The 22,457-nt window shown below is 38.0% G+C and overlaps 2 protein-coding genes across 2 annotated transcripts in view; one reads left to right on the top strand and one right to left on the bottom strand.

The window, feature by feature from the left end:
• Window positions 1-305: 305 nt before the first annotated feature.
• tmem81 (transmembrane protein 81) lies at window positions 306-1,076 on the bottom strand. Its single transcript, XM_052093867.1, has one exon. It carries the CDS (start codon window positions 1,074-1,076, stop codon window positions 306-308), a length of 771 nt encoding a protein of 256 aa, XP_051949827.1.
• Window positions 1,077-5,618: 4,542 nt separating this feature from the next.
• Window positions 5,619-22,457, top strand: part of prex1 (phosphatidylinositol-3,4,5-trisphosphate-dependent Rac exchange factor 1) — a 113,970-nt gene continuing 97,131 nt past the window's right edge. The window contains exon 1 of the mRNA XM_052094518.1: window positions 5,619-6,156. Within this exon, the coding sequence (XP_051950478.1) occupies window positions 5,998-6,156 (159 nt within the window). The 5' untranslated portion in view covers window positions 5,619-5,997. The remainder of the gene's footprint in view (window positions 6,157-22,457) is intronic.

Below are 22,457 nucleotides of genomic sequence, written 5' to 3' on the forward strand. Positions count from 1 at the left end.
GGAACCGGTTAGCTACCTGTAACCACTTGTGCTGTACCGTTTTCACACAAAGCAATGTGAATCCTTTTTTTTTTTTTTTTTATGGTTTCAACGGTTGTGTAACGGCCCCAACCTAAAAATAGTACATAGTTTGAACATGTGCTTCAATCTGTAAACATCCCACACATTCTTGGTATTGTCAAACTCATTCTTAACACTTCTATTGATCAGTGGCTTAGGAAATTATAAAGAAAAAAGAAGGCAATTTTCTTTGTCATGCATCTTTTGTTTGATGATATAAAATGTTAAAGCACGAGTAACAGGCCTTATAAACTGTCATGGAGAAGTTGAGCTGGTCTTTTTCTGTAAAAAGCCCACAAGAGTAGAAAGATGACCACCGTCATTGCAACTGATATGGACAGGCTTACCAGCACCATGTTGCGGACAGTGCTGCTTGGATACGGGTTTCTTGTGGTTATGTTAGGCCACAGACTCTCAGGGGTTTCCCACTGAATCAGACCTTTAGTAAAGTCCAAACTAAGCATGTTGGGAGATAACACCTTCACTCCATTGTACATTCTTTTCACTCTTCGTTTACCAGTGTCCAGTACATCACAACGATATGTCCCGGAATCCTCTTCTCTGAGAGGGTCTAGCACCACCTTGTCCAGACTCAGAGCTTCATAACGGATAAACAGTGAGTTGTCAGATGTGACCACTCCACGTGCAAAGCGCCAAGACACCACAAAGGCAAAGCGACCTATGGTTTCCATCACTTCTTCTAGACAGTCAAGCTCAAGCCGCTGACCAGCAATCGTCGTTTGGGTCTTCAGTCCGCACTGCCAGGTTTCTAGGCAGCGGATAGTTCGCAGCTTGCATGCTGCAGTGGAGAAGTTTCTGGTACCACCAATAGGGCAGAGCTCCTGAGTTCGGAGGCCAAGCCCACAGGTGGCACTGCAGGGAAAGCTGCGGGTAATGACCCAGGTGTTGATGTTCTCCAGTTCTTGCAGGTCGGCTTTGGTTAAAGTACTGCAGTCACTGGGGGAGTGCAGCACTGTCCAGTAGAACAACACCAGCCAAAGCGCTGAGAGGGTCATTGTTGTAACTTCTTATGACACAGTTGAGAAGCGTCAACCAGTAAAGCTGTCAGAAAATAAACAGAACGAGAGGATTCTTTAAGAAGGCTATGTGATTATGGAAAATAGTTCATTTTACTCCTACATTAATTTTCCTCTAAATTCCTTCGTTTTGCTAAACAAATGATTCCAGATTCTTCGTTAGAACACTTGGATTTTTAGCCAGAAAAGGTTTCAATGAAAAATCACCTTTATCAGTATAATTCTACAGTATTAGAATAGGATGACACTTAATATGCAGAATTTTTGAAAATATTAACAAATTAAAATATTTTTTGATATATTAGCATTGTAAACGTATAGGAAATTCGATAAAAACAATCTACCTCAACAATAGCGAGTTATCTCTGTTGGAGTGTTTAGATGCAAGCAAATGAAAGAACATGGAACGGATCATTTAACATTCTAGATTATTTTAGTGACATCATAAAGTCTATGCCTACACAGAGCGTTGTGTATTCTTAAAAAGAAATGTACTTTTACTGTCAACTTTTTATTTAAGTGTATTTACTTATGTTGATAATCCTTAGTCGTTTTTAAACCCATTTAGAGAGTTGTTTCTTCCATATTCCACTGGATGGCGCTCGTTCTCACAGAACGTGCGTTTAGTTTGAATAAATGGTTTACGTTATGGGTGAAATAATTATGTCAATAGGGTAGACCAAGCAAAGTTGTAACACTTTTTGCTATGCTGCACATATACTGACCAGAATAAACATGCATTTTTTATTTATTTATTTTACGTGAGATGACTATTTTACGGTGATTAGATTTCTGAAATGAAAAACGGGGACATTTTTAGTTCAGTCAGTGGTAAAAATGTAATTGAAATTTCACATTACTTATCTATGAATTAAAAAAGGGGGACAATTCAGATGTTATGTATTTTGACCATGGTGAATATAGTAATGTCACAAACTATATTATACTCTGTTGAATATGTCTCAATAAAATCTGTTACAGAGGTAAAGTTGATAATTTTTAATGTATTCTGTTACATGAGTTCATTCTTTTCTATACTCTATTCAGTAGATGACATTGTGACATAAAAGTGAACTACACAAACACATATATACAATGATTTTCACAGAACAACCTGTCAATTTTACAGTTTTAATCTGTTGTAATTTACAACCACACTGGAACTGTAAAAAAGAAAAAGAAATCCTGTTAAATTTACAATAAAAACAATCAAACAATCACAAATTATCTGCTTTATCACTTTATAATTTATCATTAATTGCTTTTTTATCATGATAGCATGGAGACCACCAATAGTGGCTCTTCCAGGAGCAATGACTAATAAATATGTGGAGACAGTGCTTAGTGTCACTCACACAAACACTAAACACCATCAGGGTAATACATGTGAAATAAAAATAATGTAATAAACATTAACTAAACTACATCAAATATAACACAGAACACCCCAATGTACATAACTGATATTAAAAATAAGAAGAAACATAACTATTCCCATTAAATATAATGAAATATGATGGGTCATGCAGGGAATTGTGGGAATGCCGGATTATTGTATTTTACTTTAATTTTAACAATAATTTAACTGTAAAAAGTACATGTACTCTCTTGTTAAACATAATGTACATTTTTACCATTAATCATACAGACAAATCTAAACATCTAAAACATACATTTTATAACATTTCATTGTAAAAACTACTGTATTGTCTTTAAAATATATTTTAACAGTTAATACTCAATCAATTAACTTTTTTTTCTGTAGCATTTTTACAGTCTTTTACCGTTAAAATTACAGACATGTTTTGTATGTTTTATATTAGGGCCTGAAATTTAATTCTGAATAACTGATTGGCCTCTTAGATGCCTCATATTGTTGGGGATTTTTCCACTTTGTAGTCATGACACAAAGCTATTCATTATTGTATAATAATAATTATTATTTTTAAACTATTTCACCTAACTTTTTCTATCAGTTATCTCATATGGTATCTCCTATGCACCTGTTTTTCTTAATTATAACTTTTATTTTGATCAGCTCTTATGCATTACAATGCTTATTTTCAGTCACTTGTTTCCCAGCAAAGTGCAATGTAATCAATGCTGTAATGTACTGATTTACATTTATTGTTGTTAATTGCAGATACTTTATTATACATTTCATTTATTTTCCCATGTTATTAATGTCGTATTCTTATTTTAAAAGCATACATTTTATACAATACATAACAATATAACTTCTTTATAATATAGATAGTATGTGCCTCACCTCGAAGCTGCTGATGATGATGATGATGTTTGCTCACTGGTCCAGTTCTTAATGGGAAAACTGGCACGAACAAGTAATCAGTAAATAAAACGAATGACTTAAAGCTGCTCTAGCGAGCAGCCCTGTCTGTTGGTTAAAATAAACAGCCCACGATAAACCTTGTTGCCGGTAGGCTTCATTAGAGATTTTCTTGCCATGTGTTTTCACCTCGTGTGCTGTTTTGAACATGCAGTAAAAATGGGGACATATCCGGGGACAGCTCTAGCTGGGGACAGACCGTCAAAAACCAGGATTGGTCACCCTACTTGATCTGTCTACTAACAAAATAATTGTCAAAAACCTGCATACATTGTTACTATTTTCCACAAATAGTGTGTGAAGAAAAGTAGTACATATAGACTGTAGATATATTGTGTAGCATTAATACAAATATGGAATAAAAATATATTGAGATTCAACATTCTAAATCATAAACCTTCAAATTTCCCATATAGACAGAGGATGTTAACGCGAGTGCAATGTGCATACTAATAATCTTCAAACTTGCATAAGAAGGGAAATATTTACATTGTGTAAACTGTATTCGGTCCACCCTAATCTACTTATATGATCTCTATTTGTGGCATTCTAATCATTTGTTACTGGTAAACATTAACATTAAAGTGACATCAAAGCATACAGTGGCAACTCTATTACTATGTTGTTCAGTTAATTTGGGCAGTGCAGTGCTCAAGCCAAGTTAAGCACAGCGACGGTGGTTATTGACACCTCTCAAATGTCAGCCATCTATGAAATGTCTGCAGCTGAAAGAGTCCGCAGGTTAATAATGATTCAAACCAGGCCAGCAAGTCATTCTTACCCTTTATGTTTTTTTGGTGTTTGTTTGTTTTTGCCCATTCATTTGGTGGAGTCTGTTGATTTGGTGGCTTAATTTGTGCATGAGAGAGTATTAAATGTACTGTTGATTGTAGTGTTTTGTAATGGTGTAAACAGGATGTAGACAGGCTCTGATAGCTGCATATCATGCTGAGGAAGCATAACCTCAAGGGCACAGAGGGTACGAACAAAACCTTGCTGTCTGTGCATCAGAACAACCAACTAACTAACTACTGAGATACCACAGACTTGTCACGTAGACAACGATATACAGTATGTTTTATAAAATTTTCATTGACAATTAAAAACCGGTTTGTCAGTGGCCCAGATCTAGCATGGTTACATTAGGGAGGCAATAACATATAACGGGGCATCAAAGCCTACCCCAGTATCCTCCAAGATCCTGCCCTGGTTTGTGATATTACACTGGCACTTTCAGCCAACACCAGTGACAGTCACAGTTGCTGTCACCTCTATTTCTCATAGAACTTATGTGGAGGAGCACCATTTGCTATTTATGATGGGAATTAAAACGAGGCTGTAATAGACTTACAATGAGTTGTACTGTTGTTTAAATGGGTGCTGATAGGTCTGCTGACAAAACTTTCCAGAAAGTCTATCCCTCATGGCCTCCTTTTCATTCCTGTCAAAAAAAATACAAAATATGGCGATTCTCTGAATAATGTTTATTGACAGAAAAAACATGTTAATGATTTAAAGGTGCACCAAGTCATTTTTATGTATGTAATCTTGGACTTACACTGACTCCTAGAGGCATGGATGAAGCATCATTCAAACTCAAAAGTTTTCACTTACCAATTCCATTGTAGACAGTCACTATTCACAGTCAGTAATGATTCATTTAATCCATGAGTGAAAGTGTCATTAGTGAGACAGAGTGGTTAGTGAGATTAAGCCAGTAGTATTTGGATGATCATGTGATCAATACATGGCAGCCCCCCTGAGGGGACCCTCTCCATGTGGAATAATTTTTTTTTTATATAAGTGTACTGATATGACTGGAGTCTTTATCTCATTTGAATAGTCATCATTTTATGCACATGTTTCAACATTATAATTAATTTATTTAGAAGTAGAACTTTTTTTGAATGATGACAAATTACTGAAGGGAACCTTTAATAAATCCAAAAAAAGATCTTGCCTCGAATGCAAACACACGCCATCAAAAATGGTGACGTGATTCTGGGAGCGCTGCAACTTACAGACGGTCCCTGAGAGGCATACTCGCTCGTTCTCTCTACAGCTTTCACAACCGTCTCACTTTTCATGTTACCTACACTTAAGAGCCCTGAAGACTGGTGGACTCGATACTTCGGCTGTCGCTGTGGCTTTAACCGCATGGTTTGTCAGTGCTTTACGGTTACTCAATCGTTTCACGTGCACACTCCCATTTGTCACATCATTTCGCCCATCTGGGCACTTTCTTCATATTCTGCAGGCGCCCAGTGGGCTACTTCGCTTCATTGGTTTGCCTTTAAAACGGAAAGTATTTTTTAATGAGATGTAAATTATCTTGCGGTTGACTTCGATGTTTCGCGTTGCTACTTTTACAGACGTTTCTCCAATTTTATCTTAATATTTTATCCCGCCGCATCCTTCTGAAAGGTCGCGTGCGGGGCGCGCGACGGATTAAATGGATTAATTATTCCACCTTAACCACATTCCGCAGAGTTTTCGGGCAACTGTCGTATATTTTTGGCTTGTTTGAAGGTGTTTCTTTCAAAGGGTTTAAAAATGAGCGAAATAATCACCGAAGAGGACAGTCAACAAGAAAACGGGGACCACAGCAGCGGCAAGGACTCGGACCGTCAGTATCGCTTGAGACTGTGCGTTTTAAATGAAATATTGAACACCGAAAGGGATTACGTGAGAAACTTGGTATTTCTGCAGTCGGTAAGTTTCTCTCACTTCGAGCACATACACTAGGCTCAGTCGAAACTCTCATGAACCTGAATGTTGTCGTTTGGGCACCCATGTGGCTAGTTAGTTGCAGTTGAGCGGTAATGGTCTCATTTACAGGCTCATAAAACTCTTCATTTGGAAATAGCGGATAGCCTACCTACTGGCGAAGCTGTCAGACTGTTCGTATTTTTGTCACGTTTGTGCGATCACCAAGAAAGGGGAAGAGGCAGAATGTTTGAAAACAGGCAGTCTTTCTGTTACAAATCGTGTTGACGGGATTATTTTTTTTTATAAAGTGGCATTTAATCAACAACAAAGCATGACGTTACCATAGGGATTTTTTTGTAGAATAATTTCATTGGGGGTTTAGTAGCTAATGCTTTGCAAGGAAATGTATGCGTGCTTGTTTATATACAGTGCTTCTCTATTGGGTTTTAATTGACTAATGTTGAACCTCTTTGGGTGATCTGATGGTACATTTCTGTTGTACAATTTAAAGTTGACTCTTGAGATGCGTTTGATCTAAGAACACATTCAAATCGAAAAACAATAATCTGCCACTTTGACTGGTTTTTTAAATGTTATTCAAATAAGCTACTTAAATCAGAGCATATTTCCTGGTCATGTGCAGTTACGTTTTATAAGCTCAGGCTCATAAAAGCATTGATAGGCTTATGTGAGAGGCGTTCAGTCAAAATCATCTGCAACTTTCAGAACATTAGTTTTTGTGTGTGTGTGTGTGTGTCTTGTTAAGGATTTCAGTATGCAATCCCTCAAAGCACTGACACCCCATCTAAAACATCAGTGACCCTCCATTGTATTTAAATGCAACGTTATAGTATGTTAATAGATAAAATAAAAGTACAAAATAAACAAAAGTGTTGCTGAAATCTCCAGCCAGGTACTTGCATACTTGACAAGTGTTTTCTTGCTCTGATTAGCATCACATCATGACATAGCTTGCCCTGATTTAAGAATAGAAAATCTTGAACCCATTCATATTCCATCTCCCCTTCAAATTTTAGTGTTATAAAACTAGTCCACCAATATCAAACATTTATCACATTCCACACCAGCGCTTTTGTCCCAGTCCTAAGCCTCTTGACCCTGGGATAAATTTAACAGCATCAAAGTAGCTGGAGTTTTGAGCAGTTTTATAAGCATGCCAAAGAGGGTTTAGCAGCTTTACAGTTTTGAAACCAGTTTGTACCAATCCTTCATAATCATATTGGCCTGTTAAGCTGCTGAGGCAAAGTGGCTTTTGTGAGGGTGCTGCCAATTGGTGACGTAGACATTGCTGTAGCAGTAAGATTTAAGGGGTTAGTTCACCCAAAATGAAAATTCTGTCATTTATTCACCCTCTTATTGTTCCAAATTGTATGACTTTATTTCTTCCATGGAACAAAAGGAAATGTTTCTACAGAATATTAGGGACTGAGAGCCTCAGTCACCATTCACTCTCAGTGAATGGGAAAAAGATGCAATGAAAGTTAATAGTGACTTGAGGCGGTCATTCCCTAACATTAATTTTGTGTTTCACAGAAGAAAGTTGTGCAGGTTTGGAAAAATATGAAGGTGAGTAAATTATGAACTATCCCTTTATATTGAAGGCAGTGTTACTGATTGGCTCTTTTGATCTTCCCAAAGGACACTTGTCCCAATTATCATTCTGTCTCTCCCTATGGGAAAAGTCATAGTCCCCTCTTATCTGCTGTCTCATAGGGACTCATCTCCCTAGTGGTGTCTCTAATGTTATTTGATCTGGAAGCATTAAACAAAGCACAACCAATCAAATTAGTCCCTGCAGATGCACCTGATGGCCTTTCATCGAGATGATGCTTGCCTGTGTATTGACACTGGTGAAGTGAAGCGAATGGCAGTACAACAGGTTAAAGAAGAAGAAACTGCTTCATATGGCTCTTCGTCTTTCATTGCCTTTGTCTTTCCAAGGGCTATAGTGTGAAAACAAGACAGTGCTGGAGATCGATATCAAAGAGGTCTGCCTTTCAGCTCATGGCAGTCACTCTAGGTGGTGTTTATGTTCTTTTGTGAGCACACACCATAGAAGTAGTCAGCCCAGACATGGCTGGCTGCCACACTCTAGGAAACTAATAACTGCATCATCAATTTGTTTAGATATTTAAGCAGGATACGCAGACGCCTTTTATTAGCGATATAGGTTTCAAGGCTGTGTCTCTGTGTCTGAATGGCTCTTCTTGCCTCTGTTTATCTGTGGAATTCCACAAGGACTCTCAAACAGACATTACAAAGGAAAATGTAAAATTTTCAAAGGCTTCCATTTCATAAACCATCTAGCAGAACAGTTGCATTAAGAGCCCTTTTTGGTTATCATGCCAATTTGTAACTTCTTTTAACATCTTTTCTTTTAAATTTTAGATCAGAGAAGACAGTGTGTAGGATATTGTGCCATATAATTTTTTATTATTTCACATTTGATGGCACAGCAATGAGACACTGGGCACGTCAATACAGTTCTTGTGGCAGACATGTTTTTGTACTTCAAGAATGTACAAAGTGAGTTTGCAGGTTAGTGTATGAAACTGGTGTAATTGCGCAAACTGAATGATTAGAAATGGCTAAATTAATTTGCTAATCCGTAGCATTGAATTGGCTTCATGAATGGGCAATGTGTCAAACCACAAAATACATACTTGTAAGTTCAAAACACACTGTTTAGGCTATATGACAGAAACATATACATAATATATCATCCAGTGATGACTAGAGTTTGTAATCTATGTCCTTTTATAATTATTTGGGTCAAACTTGATGGAAAACACACATTTCTGCGTTTTGTGGTGTGGCAGAAATTTGAGCAGCCTCTGGAGTTGTTGCTGGGTGCCGCCGACTGCAGCAAGTTCTAGCGGTGGTGTACGTACATTCTTAGAAAACAGTTGTTTTCGTAATTTGGAACAAACCATGTCTTCCGCCAGACGCATCCTGTGTGTGACCCCCTTAAGCCATTCGTATGTTGATTCCGCCAATAAGTGTAAACCTTGTGAATCTATGGCACAAAGCAATCAAATAAAAGAGAGCAGGATTGTCATTTAAGCAACTCATTTAAATGTATGGAGAGCAGAGCATGTTTCACTCTGCTCAAATTATAATTTTTTTTTTTATTTTTTGTGTCCTTTTCTAATTTTCCTAATGAAAAGAAATCATGCTTGCTTGTTATTCATACATCAGCCAAAAGCAACAGCCAGCATTAGATGAGGTTTTGAAGTACGTCTTCCATGTTCTGGGTCTCCTCAATGACCAACATCCACTTCAGACACTTGGTGAACTTTTAGTAACAATGTGTTAAAGGTTTCACAGGCTGATAGTGCAGATTCACTTGCTTTTTACCAACCTGACAATTTGCACAGGACAAGTATAACAGGTTATTTTTTACCGAGCATTTGATAGGTAAAAGACGCTATTACATTTACCAGCACTTTTAGCCCCCAAAAAGTCTACTAAAATAAATGAGAAGCTCTGGTAATTAGGTTGTTATATTACCCCCACGTCCCCATATAAAATAACCACATCCAAATAGAGCAGAGAGAACAAGGTTTTTTTTTTACGGAAACCTACATCAAGGCATTGTTTGTGCAGTTGTTATTTGCACCATGAAATATTAGGTCGTATGCCAATATGAAGAGGAATTGTTTTGAACTTGATGCAAAATCTCTGCCACAGCTGGGCTCCTTAGGAGGAGTGAGAATTTTCCCAAACAGGATGACAGGAATGTGTGGAGGAGCCGAAGGAGGAAGTCGACCTGGTGTGCTTCCTTCTTGCAGATGATGTCACCTTTTGAGTACTTGCAGGAGGTAAGCTCGATTGTAGGTTTTCTGGGTTTTAAATAGTGCATTTTATAGACCCGATCTGTACCACAGTGTCACAACCAGCTGCCTTACGGCCTAGCAGGGCACACGTCCTCGCCAACCACACAACAGAAACAATCCTCATCTGAACTTTAAACTGCAGCATAAGTTTAGAAAGTTTGTTTAAATTGTAGCTTAAGAAAGAAATGCGAGTTGTACTAGATTTATCCTTTCCAGGGGTGTAGGAACTATTACTGGACATGAGAAATTTCTACTTTGTTGTTTGAAATTGATATGCTTTCATCATTTGTCTATCTGCAAATGTATTTTGTGTATTGAATCGGTAAACTTATGGTTTGTTTGCATAAACTGACAGCTCTACGAAGAACCGATCAGATTTCCATTGACACCAAGTGTCTGGATAAGATTTGGCACATTATCTTGTAATCCAACTGGCCATACATGTCAGCTCTGATATACAGTTAGTCAGCTGACCCTCGTAGACCCTGCAGATGCTCTGTACTACTGCTGATCATCAACGGCATCAGCACATCCATCTGTACTAAAACAATCTGCTGCTGGTAGCTCTCACCGTGACTGCCGCAAGCTCTGCTGATTACGATCCATCACCACTAAAGTGTCAGATTATCACAGTGTCTTAAAGTTGTGGCAAGTCATGCATAATAAGCTGTGGCACAGAGGCTCAAGTCAGCACTAGGAATTTCAGGAATCTCTAACTTTTCTGAACTCCATTAGCTGGGTAGACCTTTCCTCATGATGTTCATCATATCTGATATCAAACAAACATTGGGGCACTGTTGTTAAATATGGCTTCATTTTGAAAGTGACTGGTTCTGTTGAGAGGGTTGAATTTCCTCATGTTCTACACTGATGATGTTACTCTTGATTGTAAGGTGACGGAACTATAGTTAAAGGAAAAGAAAAGTTTTGAATGACTGTTGTCTGTAAGTGAAAAAAAAAACCTTCATGTTGTGAATCAGCAGCCTTTATAATCTATGTATGGATAATGTTTTCATTTTTGTGTTTTGTGGGAGGATACTTTGAATATTTTTTCAGTCATCTTCGGTCAACATTTGTGGATATTATAAATGGCAAAATAAGCAAAAATACTCCTTATGTGATCAGATGTGGTTTGACAAACAATGTTCTTACACTGCAATCTAACAAGGCGCAACATAAGTGTTTATCTATAAATAACCTGCCTGTCAACACTTAAAATGGAAAATGCTGTGCAATGCAACAATCACAGCATATAATACATTGTTTATTATTCCGTTACAGTGGAGCGCAACAGTCTAGTTCTGGAAGTAAAAATAAAATAAATAATTCCATAGACTAATTGATCGTTTGAAAGGGGAAATATTAGTAAACAACTACATTACCTATGGTCCAGCAGAGAAAATGACTGCACCCTCCAATGGCACTCTGTGAATGATGTAATCGAGTCTGTCTGGCTTCACCTTTAGACTACTAATCTATTTGTACATAACTGAATATTATGCAATAAACATAAAATATATTGTTGCTATCAACAACCTAAAATCGATTCATATCTTCTTATCATTTTTTTATTCAATGACATTATTCGCAATGCTTCATGGGATTGTAGCCCTCATGAAAGATGGTAAGTACACAGTCTTCTACCTTTTTTGTCTTTTTTTTTCTTCAGATTTTCAAAAAAGTTTTTGCCTCAAAACAAAGTTTGTGATGTTGTGATTTACCTTGGAGTTGGTTTGGTTCATGGCTTACAACTCTTTTATGAAGGATTTTATGAAAAGCATATGGGAAAATTACTTCCGGAACCCAGTCAGCTGAATAAGTGGGTAGGCACTGTTACGCTCTATATGTGGAGAGGAATTTTGGTCCAATGAGGTTTCACTATGGGCGGTACTCCCCGCAATGCTACAGAAGTAGATACAAATTGACCAACAAAATGTTCTGTCGATATTCACGTTCGCAGCTGGTTGGGACAAAAACAAAAGATATACAGTACATGGGAGAAATATCTTTTATATCTTGTCACATTATCACGTCCTGCCTGGTTACAGACAGATCGCACTGTGAATTTAGCAAAAATAGGTCGAAAGGTCTGCTGAAATCCGTCTGTGACCTCCAGTTTCATTGTAAAATGTCCACTGAGTGGTGCCAAAAGAGAATTTATTAACCATACACCATAAACTTAACAATCAAAATGTAATTTTAGAGGGAAGACGCAACCTTCGAACCTTCACACTCATCATTTGATTATTTGAACAGGATTATTGAAATCCCAGATGCAGTTTATTGTGCAACCAAAATCCCACTAGATCTTAGTCACTGTAGCATCATTTTTGTTTTTTTACGTGAATGAAAACAAGTCTGTGAGGGATGTACGTACATGCAGGAATATTTTCATGTTTGTTTTCATGTTTTTCTTGCATCAGCAGTCTGGATTTGTGGCTCTTTTACAAAATAAATGATCTAAAATAATCCTCCTGTGGCCTTTTGTGGTTTGACAGATATTGTGAGGTAGAAAGCCTGCTGATGTTCTGTGTGATATTGAAAATTCTAAGCCAGTCATACCATCTAAACTCAAACATGCCAACCCTAGTTAGAGCTGGCTGATTGGTGAGTCACTGTGAGGTCATGAGCACAGCATGAAATAGAATGATAAAGATGTCTGTGTTCCTGTCTGCCCTGATAAAGGCCTCTGAGGTGTAAGTTAACTTTATATGTTTATTCAGGTATCAAAGACATAATAACATTCTTTGGATATGCAACCAGCTGATGGTGTAATGGCTCTCACCTTCTCTCACAAGCTGGATTCACACCTCAAATTTAATTACATCTATCTGGCCAGGTGCCATGTCACAAAGCAGATGAATAAGGTATGCTTTTTGGCACCTCCTTACCTTTAGCAATCAAGTAAACAGCAAACAAATCCACGTGTTAGAGATTATGATTGTTATCTGACAGAGGAGAGGTATGCAAACCACAGTCATATGGGATAAGTCTCTCTGCAGATGTTCTTAATGTTAAAAAAAAAACCTACAGATTGTGGCTTGCAGGGATAACACAGTCATTAAACGGACACTTGCATAATTATGTTTTAAAGGACTTTTGTTCCAAGTTATTCAAAATCTGTTTGACTTTTTCTGTGGGATACAAAAGAAGACATTTTGAAGAATGTACTAATCTTTCAAGCTTAAAAAAAGGACAATAAAAGTGGTCTATGCGACTTGTGTACTAAATTGTGAGTCTGCTGAAAGCATTCAAAAGCTTTGTGTGAGGAACAGACCAAAATGTAAGTTGTTTTTCTCTCAAAATTTCCCCCTCAGCTCTCCTTGTTGCAGTCATGAGAGATGTTGTGAAGTCCAATTCATGAATCATTCAGACCTGTCTAACATTTGTCTGTTTTATATTCTCTGCTGTTTAATTGTTCAGGTGGTCAGGATTTGTGTGGATATAAGGTCTGAATTCCTGTCTTATTGCTGTATGGGATGGTGGTGGAGATTATTTGCTTGAATTAGCTATACTACAATACCAATGTTTTCTCACTCTCTCCCTGTCTCTTGAGAGTCAATAGCCTTGATTGTGATCCCACTACAAACATTACTTCTGCAGTTATACACAATAGAGGCCTACTTGATTCATGTGTTTCAAAGAGAAAGGCAGAAGTAAATAAGAGCCCATACAGGGGCCGTTGACCCTTTGGCTCCTTTGACAGAGAGAGCTCTGAGGAATTCCACAGTTGTCCTGAGGGAATTGCTCCTGCAGTTTGTGGCCAAAGGCTGGCCATAGAACCATGACTTTTGATGAACTCTTCAGGGTTCTTCCAGATGTATGGGTTTTCGCATTGCTCCTGATTGGAGAGCACCGTCATGACTAGAGAAGGATAGATGCTCAATAGTTCGGTTCACTTATACTATATATTTAAAACAGCACCAGAGGTGCATTTTACCAGAATTTTAATAAGAAGCTAATTCAACTATTGTGATCTTGTCTACAAAGAGACACATACAGGATTTTCTGGAGAGTTCAGAATGTCATAATAAAAGCTTGAGGGTTTAAAAGTTAAAGGTGCACGATTGAGATATATTACTATTATAATATATTATTATTTGTTTAAAAATGATAATAATATTTAAGTTGAATGGGTTCCAAAAAATAACTGTGTGACTGAAAAGTGAGCTGATATCTTACAACTAAATTTAACAAAAAAAGAGATCTGAATCCTTTAAAGACTGATTCAAGTTGAAAATATTTTGCCAAAAAATTTAAAAACCTGCTACTGATGACTTTTACTGGAATTACTGTTAATTTTGCTACTACATTATCTAGTATACTGGTTAATAATAAAGTATTTCTTAATAAGCTATACATTTATATTGAAATAAAGTGTACAGCCATGGCCACAAGTATTGGTTGGCAGTGACATCCATTTTGTGTTTCGCAAAGTTTTCTGCTTCAGGTGTTGTGGTGTTGATTCGCATTGTTTCTAGATTGTGCAGAGTGATCCGATGCAATTTAAATAACTGCAAAAAGCTTCAATGGCCAAAAAAATGAAATTTATCATAAAAAAAGTGAAATTTAGGTTTTTGGCCCTGGCACAAAATGACCATCTACCATAATTTCACTAATCATATCAGCAGCACCTGGGAAAGTGTGAATGAGTACTAGTCAGGTGAAATCACTCTATCATTCTGATTGGATTATAAAAGCAGACTAATTGCTTTAAAAGGAGGGAAGAAATGCTTCCAATCATTGTGCTCTTGTTAGCAATGGTTACCTCTAAAAAAGACATACAGCCATCATCGCTTTGCATCAAAATGCCCTCACATAAAAGAAAATTGCTGCAAAGAATATTGCACCTGAAAGAACCATTTACCGGATCATCAAGAACTTCAAGGAGAGAGGTTCAACCGCAGAGAGGAAGGCTTCAGGACATCACAGAGTGTCCAGCACCAGTGAGTCCGTTATGGAAACGTGTCACCACCAGTGCAGAGCTTGTTCAATATTGGCAGCAGACTGGTGTGAGTGCATCTGCATGCACAGTGAGGCGAAGACTTTTGGACAATGGCCTGGTGTCAAGAAGGGCAGCAAAGAAGCCTCTTCTCTCGAAGAAAAACATCAAGGACAGACTGAAATTCTGCAGGAAGTACAAGAATTGGACAGCAGAAGACTGGTGCAAAGTTATTTTCTCTGATGAAACCCCCTTCCGACTGTTTGGGACATCTGGAAAATCGATAGTCTGGAGAAGAAAAGGTGAGCACTACCATGAGTCCTGTGTCATGCCAACAGTGAAGCATCCTGAGACCATCCATGTGTGGGGTTGCTTTTCATCCAAGGGAGTGGGATCTCTCACAATTCTGCCCAAAAACACGGTCATGAATAAAGAATGGTATCAAAACATCCTGCAAGAGCAAGTTCTCCCAAAGATCCAGGAGCATTTTGGTGATGATCCGTGCATTTTCCAGCACAATGGAGCATCATGTCACAAGGCAAGAGTGATAATGAAGTGGCTCAGAGATCTTTACATTAACATTTTGGATCCATGTCCAGGCAACTCCCCGGATCTTAATCCCATAGAGAACCTGTGGTCAGTCCTCAAAAGGCGAGTGGACAAGCAGAAGCCCACAAATTGTGATCAACTCAGAGCATTAATAAGGCTAGAATGGATCGCCATCAATCAGGATTTGGCCCAGAAGCTGATATCCAGCATGCCAGAGCGAATTACAGAGGTTATGAAGAACAAGGGTCAATGCTGTAAATATTTACCCTTTGCATATATTAAATGTTTTTGCCAATAAAAGCCTTTAAAACATATGTAATGCTTATTGTTTTCCAGTATACCATAGACACATGTGAAAACATAATCTACAAATACTGATGCAGCAAACTTTGCAAAACACAAGATTTATGTCACTGCCAATACTTTTGGCCACGGCTGTGGAGGTTTGTGTTTCTTTACATTATTGTGTGGCACTAATTAAGAGTGTTTAAGATGTAAAGATATTCTAAACTGATTATACAAAAAACAACACCGGTATCGGATCGGAATCTGTATCGGCCGATACTGAGATTTCCAATATCGGAATTGGATCGGAAGAGAAAAGTGGTATCAGTGCATCCCTACAAGAAACTCCATAAGATGCAATTAAACGTCTTTGGTCAGTGTGCGTACTTTGCTGCCTGTGAAATGTAATATGTTGGTAAAGAACATCTGGCTTTCAATGCGTTATTTAGATAAATTTATCATGGGTCGCAAACTCTTCATTAGGCAACTGTACTTTAATTAAGGCTATTCTATTCGTTAGGCTATTGTATTGATATTGGAAGTTCCATTCATAATGTTTCTGCCGGTATAAAATTTCACACCAGTGTTGTCCCTTGTACCGCGTAAAACCTGTAACACTGTGGCACTGGCAACCCTAGTGAGTTGTTAATTATCGCTACTTGCTAAATAAATAAATAAATAAATAAAAGGATATAAACTGTTGATTTGATTAAAGAATAAAAGAGACCATAGAGTAATGCGAGAGACATCGGTTGCATGGGAAAATGGTCAGTTATACAGTTTAGTTGTCATTTATAAAAAAAAAACAGTTGGATCAAGGAATGCTGCGATTGACCAAACAGAGTCAAGTTTTCCAGAGAGATGGGTAATTAAATTTATTTATTGACTCATGTTGTATAGAATGCTTTGATAGGTTAAGTCCTTAATGCTTGTTTGCTTGATCTAATCCTGTAAATAACTCTATAATATATAGGGCAGCACCTAACGATTATTTTTTTATCGATTAACCTAACGATTATTTTTACGATTAGTCAATTAAACTAAAGACTAATTTGCCAATTTTTCTAACTATTTTTTTTATCATTATTTCTTGATTAATCCATCCATCCATCCATGAGCATTATTCTTCAACAAAAATAGCCCTGTTTTAACTGTTAATCTCCATTTTTACAGTCCAACATTAATTTTATTTTGGAGAGTTTATATGTTGGACTGCTAAACTCAAGGATGCACAATGTTTTGATTATTCCTCCTGAAAGTGACTTGAATTTTTAATTTGTTTCATTTATTTTGTTGTTGGATTGCTAAATGTAGATTAATTTCATTTTGAATTGATTTTAAGTAAGAACCTCTTCAATTCGAGTAAAAGGAAAACACCATCTATATTTAGCAATCCAACAACAAAAGAAATGAAACCAAGTCAGTTTCAGGAGGAATATCAAAACCTTGTGCATCCTTGAGTTTAGCAGTTTTATCATGTTACAGTAAAATTAGTGCAATTTGAGTAACACATGTTTGTTCTAATAGGAATAACTAAAACTTTCTTAAGCATTCTTAATCAACTCTCAGTAATACACACAGCCAATTTACCACATTACTCTCTCCCCCTTCTTCTTTCCCTCCCCTCCCTCCACATTCCACCTCTCCTGCTCTCTCTTCCTCCCCCTCATTTTACAGTAACATTAGTGCAATTCGAGCAACAGTTAACTTTTTCTAACAGGAATAACTGAAACTATTGCAATCTGCATTAAATCTCAGTGGGGCAACAAATATAATTGAAACGATTTACAGACTAACAGTCACACAGTTTACATCATTTTCTCATTCATACATGGCCGTTAAAGTAAACAGAAAATATAAAACGGCCAAATAACAAATTAGATGACGCATGGTGTAAAGTTACGTTAGCAGCAGTGCAGAAATTACTTTTAACATGGGGGCGATGAGGAAACATTTCTAAAATCTATTTTAAGTGACTACTACTAAAAGAAACACGTGTTGTTATACTATATCATGTTTGGGTGGGTGGGGACAAAAAGTAAACGTCAAACATTCTTCGCTGACGTGAAGCATTGGATGTTATGTCATCTTGTGTTTTTTTGTGCTGAGTGGAGAGAGTCTTGTCCAGCCACCAAAGCCACACTTTGACAATCAATGAAGAAATAATAGAAATTATGAATATGTAATAATGTGGCTTAAATGAAGCAATGCTGATTACACCCTGGCTGTTGAGCTGACTATGTCATTGAATCCATTACTCTAGAGGAAAGCAGAAATGACACATCAGGAAATTAGATAATATGCCCACACATATATAAGCTTGTGTTCAATGACAAAATAATCTACCATAGTCAAAGAAATACCATTAATGTCAGTACAGGTAATTAAACCATAAGTAGCTCTCTATTGAGGATGGGCATTTTGGTAATTTTGTCTACTCGAGTACCCAACCTAATTACTGGAGTACTCGTCGAGTACTCAATGGGGCAGGGAGGTTTAGTCAGTGACAATCATTCACTTTTATTAAATAATATCCATTAAAGAGTCAAAGTTCTTACATTTAAATGATAAAGCATGTTTATCAAATGTTTTGCAGAGACAGGTGTTCAAAACACCATAATTACACATCAAAAGTTTGTTTTGATTTTTGTAACGATAGCATTGCGGCGTCGTATCGGTTTGTTTGCCATGAGAAGCCTCTGATAATCAATGACACCTCAAAGTCACAACATAATCAACCTCAAAATGAAAAATAAGCTCCCTCTTTGACATGTTTGTGTTTAGTTGTCAGGTAATTGTCACTGGATTTCGAATTAAGTGAAAAGTCGATCATTGCTGCCACGTCGGAGTACCCGAGTCCTCGATTACTTTTGCCCATCCCTACTCTCTATGTGATGTGATAATGATTGGTCTGTACAGAGTGGCAACATAACCTGGAGCTGGTGTCTGCTTTTGTTATGTAGGCAAACTCAGGGGTCCTTTTCCCCCCTGTGGTGCATGAAACAGTGGCTCACATGGCACTTTTCCATACGTGATCAAATCACTCTTCCATGGTGCTGAGCCCAAATGCCTTCCAGATGGCCACTCCAATCTGGACTAAGAGATCTTATCTGGACTTCCACATGTCAACACCAGACCTTGTAGCAGTACTGTCCAACGGTCAGTCAGCAGCAGTGTTGGTTATTCTGTATGCTTCCTCCAGCTCCTTAATGATGGGGTGGTTACATAGACACTTGTGAATAAACTGTTTTGTTAGTGTACACAAATGACCTCAAGCAGGAAGGGTACATCATTTGAGCTGTCCAAAACAACTGAAATGTCAAAGCTGTTAAAAATGATGCTAGGCATAATTAGTGGTGCTTGCGAAGGCAAACCTCACCATGGGTTTTTCTCAATTAGCTTCCTAGTTCAGTAGTCAGGTCACTTTCCAGGGAATTGACCATTTCTAGGGCTGTCCCACTCGTAAAACAGTCCAGTGCATTGAAATGTTCACTCCCTAAAAATTCCTACAATGTGGCATAAAAATCAGGGAGCATCATTGTTCTCTGTATTCCCTTACTGGAAATGCCATCATTGTCTTCTGGAGACTTTCATGTTGTTATAGGATGCACACACAATCTGATCTCACAATGAAATTGCAAAGAGTAGGTTGAGATTTCTTTAGCTAAAACCGTCTGTGTTTACCAAAATTCAAAACACTTCCCCCAGTGCGGTAAATATGGTTGGTGTATGGGGAACGATATACCATTTCACGACAAAGGGTGCATCTCATATCACACTCTTATTACTTTCAAAATTGAAACGTCCGGCTTGAAAGTTGCAGTTTGTTGTGGAGACCAGGGCTATTACTTTTCAAAGCAATCATGCTTAAGATTTTTGCCTCCCAGATGATAAATTAGGGGTGGGCATTTTTAATAAATTTTGTAGTGGAGTGCTCTTACCCACAAAAAACAAGTAATCGATTACTCATGAATTAAAATGTAAGTTACAAATTACCCGAAGCTTTCATAGAAACTAATACTGACGCATTACACCGTGTCCTAACCAGACACGATGCAGCGACAGGCTATTAAAAATGATCTTTTCCATGTTAATAAGAGTTTTTATCCTAACCAGCCGTGACGCACCACAAGCGGCAGGGCTTTCTTTTTTTGGATGGTGTCTATTTCTGCAAGTTTTTCCAGACAGCGCAGTCAACAAATGGCTCTAAAATTATTATTTTTTTTTACCTTATATTAAAGCCAGCATCTCGCTAGCTGGTTCAGAGCAACTTTATTTTGTCAGAGGGTGTCACACATATACTGAATGTTATGCTTGAGGTCTCGTCCTCTTCAGTCGGAGCTCTGTCACACACACTCGCACACAATTTCAGAATGGCAGTGGGGAGACATACTGGCTCATTCTGACTTTCTGTCTGCTTCCCTGTCACGTTGAGATCGGCACAATAACAACAGGAGTACATGTGGACGTAAACAGTCATAACGCTGAATAAGGATGCGATTTAAAAAGTAACTTTACCCGGTGTGTATGTGTGTGATTGTGTATTTATCCCCTATGGGCTTGCTGTAGAAAGTGTTATGGCGCTTATGTGAGAAAATGATTTGCGTTCCATAACCAAACTGTTCCATTTGTGATTACTCTGTTTTATTGTCAATTATTCTCATTTTAGTGTATGAATATCGCAGTGTCGCTTCACGCCTGGCGTTGAGAGACAGATTGCTTGTCGCTGGAATTTTATTTCATTGCGTCTGGTTAGGACAAGGTGTTAGGTTAATGCACATATATGAACTCTACATATTATGAGATTTGTGGGATTTGATTATTTTGGTAAACAACAACCCAGAAACACAGTGTTAACTGCATTACAACGTCATGATATCATGATGGCACGTTTTACATCGGCATCACCTCTCATATTTTCTTTTTTAATATAATTTTATTTTGGGCCTTTGTAATCTGTTATTTTGTAAAATAGTAGAGACAGATCAGGAAGTGGGGGATAGAGAGGGAGATCGGGACATGAATTCGTGTCCCGTAAGCCCACATAGCTCACATATATGTCAGAAGATTCTCTACCTTTTGCACCACAGCTCCAATCACATCTCAAATTAGGTGCTTTACTCCACACTCTTAGCACATAGTTCTAAGTGTCTCTTTTCCCTTGTCATTCTCATGTCTTTCTGTCTCTGCTCTCCTGTGGCACTACAGCTCATTTCCACCCTTGTGATCAGCTCAAGCAGCGTGAACTTTGAAGCCGCTCTTAACGGAAGTGCGGGACAGGAGGCCAAACTCAAAGAGGACTTTGTTGCAGCGGGTGCTGCTTGAAGGGGTGGTGGAGAGGGGTGATGGTGAATCAGAGGGGTGAGCTCGGGTCCCCTCTTTCAGACCTCATCCTCCTGCTACTGAGCTCTTTGTCTCCATTTGCTGGGTCGCGGGCACAAAGAGAGGATTTTTCCTCTCTCTACCCCCCTTCCCTCTTGGTGTATTTATTCGATTTCACACCATGCAGTCCAAAATGGTCTCTTCCTTGCATCCAAAACTACATACCCTTTTGCAGTGAAGCAGATTCTCACAGAGCACCATGAAAGGGCCTTTTGGAAGGGCCTGGCAGGTCTCCAGACTGCGACTAAAATGGTCACAAATGCGACCAAAAATAAATGATTGCGACAATAATTAAAAATCAAGTCGCCATTGGCGACAGTCTGGATGTGTGCTTTCATATGTGGTTTTGTCAGATATCTTGTGAGCTATTGAAAAAAATCTATAAAGCGCCAATGTGTCTCACGCTGCTTTTCACCCTTTCTGTTGATGATACAAGCTTGCTGGCTGCACACAACAACAAACACCACACGAGCCATGATGTCCGAATCATGAACAAATGACTCTTTTGAAGTGGATCTTTATAATGATTCGCCCGAAAAGAGCTTGATTGAACTCAGGAACTCAGGTTAGCGGTTTGAATTCGAGTCAATTTCTCAGCGAATCGCCGTCAGTGTGTTCACAACTGGGAGCACAGACATTTCAGATTAGTAGTCCCATGCTTATTTCAGGCTTATTTAAAATTAAAAGTCCTGTTTTATATACCAAATATTTTTTCCCCCTGGTTATTATTACTTTGGATTGGAGTAGCACAATCCATTTCATAAAATTTGCACTCTTGTAGTCTTTGTGTCTGGGCCATCTAGTCACCGTAAAGATGATTATTATTATTTTTTAATATATATATATATATATTATACTGATTAACCACAACATTAAAACCACCTTCCTAATACTGTGTAGGTCCCCCTTCGTGCCAACCCTTCTCTCTCCCCAACCCTTTGATTATTCTTCTCACCACAATTGTAAAGAGTGGTTATCGGAGTTACTGTAGACTTTGTCAGTTCGAACCAGACTGGCCATTTTCTGTTGACCTCTCTCATTAACACAGAAGTGCCTCTTACTGGATGTTTTTTGTTTTTGGCACTGTAAATTCTTGAGACTATTGTGCATGGAAATCACTTGGATCACATTTTTTCTCCATTTTGATGATTGATGTAAACATTAGCTGATACTCCTGACTTGTATCTGTGTGATTTTATTCTGCTGCCACACGATTGGCTGATTGGATAATTGCATGGATGGTTGTTAGTGCCAGACAGGCTGGTTTGAGTATTTCTGTAACTGCCGAT

The sequence above is a fragment of the Xyrauchen texanus genome, chromosome 27 (assembly GCF_025860055.1).
Source record: "Xyrauchen texanus isolate HMW12.3.18 chromosome 27, RBS_HiC_50CHRs, whole genome shotgun sequence".
NCBI classification, from domain to species: domain Eukaryota; kingdom Metazoa; phylum Chordata; class Actinopteri; order Cypriniformes; family Catostomidae; genus Xyrauchen; species Xyrauchen texanus.